At 28.4% G+C, this 5229-nt stretch overlaps 1 protein-coding gene across 1 annotated transcript in view; it reads left to right on the top strand.

The window, feature by feature from the left end:
• LOC107494537 (nucleoside-triphosphatase-like) overlaps window positions 1–4207 on the top strand; it is an 11880-nt gene extending 7673 nt beyond the window's left edge. Inside the window, 6 exon segments of the mRNA XM_016115584.3 lie at window positions 641–744; window positions 746–838; window positions 1092–1183; window positions 1702–1919; window positions 2219–2408; window positions 4065–4207. Of these exon segments, the coding sequence (XP_015971070.2) occupies window positions 641–744; window positions 746–838; window positions 1092–1183; window positions 1702–1919; window positions 2219–2408; window positions 4065–4207 (840 nt within the window).
• The last annotated feature ends 1022 nt before the right edge of the window (window positions 4208–5229 follow it).

Raw genomic sequence — 5229 nt, 5'->3', positions numbered from 1 at the left:
ATATTTGAGAGAAAAAGAGAACATATACAAAATACTTGAAAAAAAAAATCATGTATCCTTTCCCAAATATATATAAATAATTGATTACATCGATGTCGTATAAGTTTTTGTTGAATTTCTAGTTTGACCCTTCTTTATCTCTTCAGGTGAGCTTCGCTTCATTTTAGAAGATAATAGTGTTGTATTATAGGACATTCAGTGTTACCAGCCATAATAAAAATATATGCATATTGCCACTCTTTAAGTCGGTGTGGTCAGATACTTAGATATACAATTATATGTATAATGCACTATTCAAGATCAATTATGATGAACAAATTTCTATTAAAGTAAATAATTATTTTAATACCCGAAATTTTTTTATTCTGATAAAATAAATTTTCTAATATCTATTATATTTGACAAAATAACTTAATCATTAATTCAAAATTTTGAATACTTAAATTATTTTTGTCAAACAAAATAAATATTTTTAAAAAATATTTTATTAAAAACAAATATAAAAATTTATTTTATTAAAATTAGAAATAATTATTTACTCTTTTTATTATTATATTGAAATGTTTTATATATTAAATTCTATTTCTTAAATATATCAATAAAAGATAAGATTTGAATGTAACTTTTGATGTATGTATAGGTGACACTTAACTATCTATTGGGAAACTTGGGGAACGAGTATTCAAGAACGGTGGGAGTGGTTGATCTTGGAGGTGCATCAATTCAAATGGCATATGCTGTTTCAAGCTCAAAATGCACCATTACCACCAGATGGACAGGACCCATACATTAAAAATGTCATTCTTAAAGGAACTGAATATAACCTCTATGTTCACAGGCACGTTTTCTTTTTATTCCTCTCAGAATATTTTCAGCTCGACAGGTAAAGGACTACTAATATATTATTGTATGTATTAGATAAAATTTAAATTTCTGATACTTATTCACTGTTCAACTCAAATTGGTTAAGAGAAAATGAAAAACTTCTCTTTGTATATTTAGAAAAATATTTTTAAATATAAGATTTTTTTTTAGTTTGTAATATTGTGGCTAATGCATTTATTGATTTAAAAATATTTCTTTAATTTCAGCTACTTGCACTATGGTAGTGATGCTGCTCGTGCTGAGATTCTGAATATCACTCATAATTCTGCTAACCCTTGCGTTTTAGCGGGCTTTAATGGTAATATATTGTATATACAACTTTCTAGCTTATCATGTGCACTTTAACCAAGCTAAGGCAATGGTTATAAACCGTGGTCGTTGATCAATGATTAGATTTTTTATTTTGTAAGAAAAGAACCGTAATCTTTGTTTAAAAAATCGTGACTATTGAGCTATGGTCATATTGGTATTGACCTCGGCTGATAAGTGAAAACTATGACATTTGTTCAAAAACAGTAATTAGAGCAAAGATCACAGTTTTTTTTTACCTATTCATAGTTTTAAAATGTGACCTAAAACAAATAATGTTATATTGTTTGAAGGATTCTGTCTTAGAAAATTTTTTGTTCAGTGTCTAGGTTTAGCAAAATTTGTATTATTCTAGCTACTACTTTTAAATAGTACAAATATTTTCTCAAATTAAAAATACTTTAAAAAATTTTCAATTTTAAAATGTTAACCAATGACCTTAACCCTTATTATTATTAGTGGAATGATGATATGCAACAAATTATTGTTTTCGGAATCCTTTTGAAGGGACATACGCATACTTAGGAAATGAGTATAGGGCATATGCACCAAGTTCAGGGTCCAGCTTTGAAAAATGTAGGCATATAGTTCGTGAGGCCCTCAAATTAGAAACAACATGTCCATATAATAAAGATTGCACTTTTGGTGGAATATGGAATGGTGGAGGTGGCAGTGGACAAAAAAATCTCTATGTTGCTACCTCTTTCTTTTATACGGCATCAGAGGTAGGTAATAAAGTTGGGTTAAGAATTTATTTATTCATCTATCGCACATATTACAAATTCTCTTTAAAAATGAGAGTACTTTTTTGTATTTTTTTATAGTAATTAATAAAAATTTATTAAAAATCAAAGTGTTCTATTTGAAGTTTATTAGAGACCAATACAAATATTTTCTCAACAAAATAAAAATCAAAATGCTATTTTTCTCTCTTTCTCTTCCTCTTTCAATTGTCTAAATACTCTCATCTACATAAATATCTCATTTATTGTTGATTATCATATGCAAACTATCATTCTTGTAGACGGGTATAGTTGATCTGAATAAATCCAATTCCAAAGTTATTCCGTTGGATTACAAAGTTGCAGCTAAGAAAGCATGTAATACAAAATATGAAGATGCTGCATCTATTTATCCTATTACGACCAATGCCAAACTTCCCTATGTCTGCATGGATCTCACCTACCAATATACATTGCTCGTTGAGGGATTTGGTAAGTTAATTAATATGGTTACTAGATTCTATTTAACTAAGTTAGAAAACCGACAAGCAACTAACTCTGACCGAATTCGATTACTCCATTTATATCATTATGTCTTCATATTAGAATCTCAAAATATTTTTAGGTGATTGTTATGATATTTAAAAGGAAAAGTCTAGGAGACTAATAATTTTATTAAATTCTGATCAGTATATAATTAGCAAAAGAAAAATAAGTAATCACACACTATTGAATGAAATCTCATACCATTAAAAATATTATTAATAATTACTTAATAGTTACAAATCACAAAAGTTGCTCACTCCGCAACGCTCCTCTATTTAAAAAGTAGTATCTAACTTTTATACTGATCTATTAGTGGTAGGAGGCTTTGCCACATGTCAGCAAAGTGATCTAAGTTAATTAGCCAATGCACATTTTAAATGAAGGTGTCTCATATTTAATAAGAATAAAGAATGAAATTAATTATTGAAAGATCATTTATTTTTTAAGTTGGTGTTTGAAAATTTTTTTAATCAAATTTATCATTTAAATATCTTAAGTTAATTAATCATATTATTCTTTTATGTCACTTTTGTTATTAATTGTATCAAAATTTGTTGATATAGTATATTAAAGTAGTGTTTGTTTTGAGGTACTGAGACAGAGATTAAAAGACTAAAACTCAGTATCATGTTTGTTGGTTTAGAGACTGGTACTAAAATTTATGCCAAAAAGTAGAGACACAAGGGACTAAAATTTTTAGAGATAAAAACTGAAACTTTAATAACATTTTATACCTAAAATACATTCATTTCAATTAATTAGTTCTAATTTTATCATTTGTACAAATTAAATTAGAATTTTATTTTTGTTTTAATTTCTGTCTCCTACTTTGCACCAAACAGAATACTGAGATTTATTTCAATCTCTGTCTTTTAGTCTCTGTCTCTCAATCTCAATTTTTCCGTCTCTGTCTCTCCACCAAACACTATGTAAGTGACACCATAACAGACACATGTGACAGTTCTAATTAGCGGCTAACATAATAAATTTATGAAATTAGATCAAATCGAAGAATTTCAATACCTCAAGGTTCCCCTCCATTATGTTTTAATTTGATGTAATTTTATAAACTTATGTATTAACAGTCAATTAGAACTATTAAAGTGTATTATAGTGTCACTTAATGTGCTACATTAAATTTTGATGTTATCAACAAAAAAATGACAAAAAAATTATTGTAATTAACTTAAAATTTTGAAAGACGAATTTAATTAAAAAAACATTTTCAGAGACCAATCTAAAAAACTAGTAATTTTTTAAAAACAAATTTGATCATTTATTCTATTTAATAATATCTAGAGAAAGTTGTAAGAACTAATATTATACCACTAACATTACATAGTTAATATTACAGCTAATATTCAACATAAAAAAAAATCTAAAACTCTTAAAAATAAGAACATACGAAACTCAAATAAAAAAAATCCAAAATTTATTTAATAACATACTATTTTATATTGTTGAAATTGGCTATTATAGTATTGGTTTTCTAACATTACTTAAAAATGTTTAGCATAAGCAAATATTACTATAATTTACCATTGTACGAAACATTATATATTTTATGTTCCAATATTTGATGATAATTTCATTTCTTGGCAGGAATACATCCATGGCAAGAGATTACAGTTACAAAGCAAATTGAATATGAAGATGCTTCAGTAGATGCGACCTGGCCACTAGGCAGTGCCATAGAAGCCATATCTTCATTACCTAAATTTGAGCGATTAATGTATTTCATTTAAACTTCTACGGTAACTAGGAAGTAGGGATGTGACACATTGACGCCTATGCTTTCTGTATTAAATAAAAGTCACGAACTTCTATATAAAAAAACAAGTTTGCTATAATGTATTGTTGTGTGTATGTGTTAGCTCATAATTTTGGTAAAGATTATGAAATAAATATTCTATTTTAAAACAAGTCTAGAATTTTTTATTTATTTCGGATGTATACTTATTTTACGATGATACTTGATAAACCCCATTTGTACGGTTTATCTTGTATTGATTTTAGGGGATTTTATGACATTTTACCCACATTTATTCAATGAAATAGCATAGTTTTGTAATTGTCTCCTAATTTGTGCTTAGATCTGAAAACATGCTTTCTAGATCTTAAATTAGCTAAGTTCAATTCACCTTTGATTCCACTAGATGTCTTGATGTGTTTGTTAGTGATTTCAAATTGAAAAGGCTAGGAATGGATCAAAGGAGTGAAGATGAAAGCATGTAAAGTGGAGAAATCATGAAAAGTCAAAGAAGTTGAACTCGCCCATGGACGCGCACGCGCACCTGGCGCTTGCGCGCACCTGCGAATCACCCCATGGACGCGTACGCGTGCTGTGCACGTACGCGTCGGTGCCGTTTTATGATTCCTTAATGAAAACGTGACCAACGAATTCTCAAGGGTTGTGGGGCCCAATCTCAACCAACTTTGGCGCCAAAGATGCTATTTAAAGCCAAGGATTGAAGAGCAAAGGGACAATTCCATTCAATTTTCACTCATTAGGATTAGTTTAGAGTTAGTTTCTAGAGAGAGAAGCTCTCTCTTCTCTCTAGAATTAGGATTAGGATTAGGTTTAGTTCTTAGATCTAGATTTTAATCTTTGCTTTCTTTTACTTCTACCTTTCAATTTCTTGTTGCTACATTCATCTTCTTCTATTCTTTTGTTGTAATTTCCTTTATGTTGTTCTTATATTTTGTTGTAGATCTAGTATTGTTCCTTCTACATTCTTCCAATTCAATAAGAGGTAATTCATAATAA

This window comes from Arachis duranensis, chromosome 6, assembly GCF_000817695.3.
Source record: "Arachis duranensis cultivar V14167 chromosome 6, aradu.V14167.gnm2.J7QH, whole genome shotgun sequence".
NCBI classification, from domain to species: domain Eukaryota; kingdom Viridiplantae; phylum Streptophyta; class Magnoliopsida; order Fabales; family Fabaceae; genus Arachis; species Arachis duranensis.
Note: the sequence above shows the minus strand (reverse complement) of the source record. Positions and strands in the feature narration are given on the sequence as shown.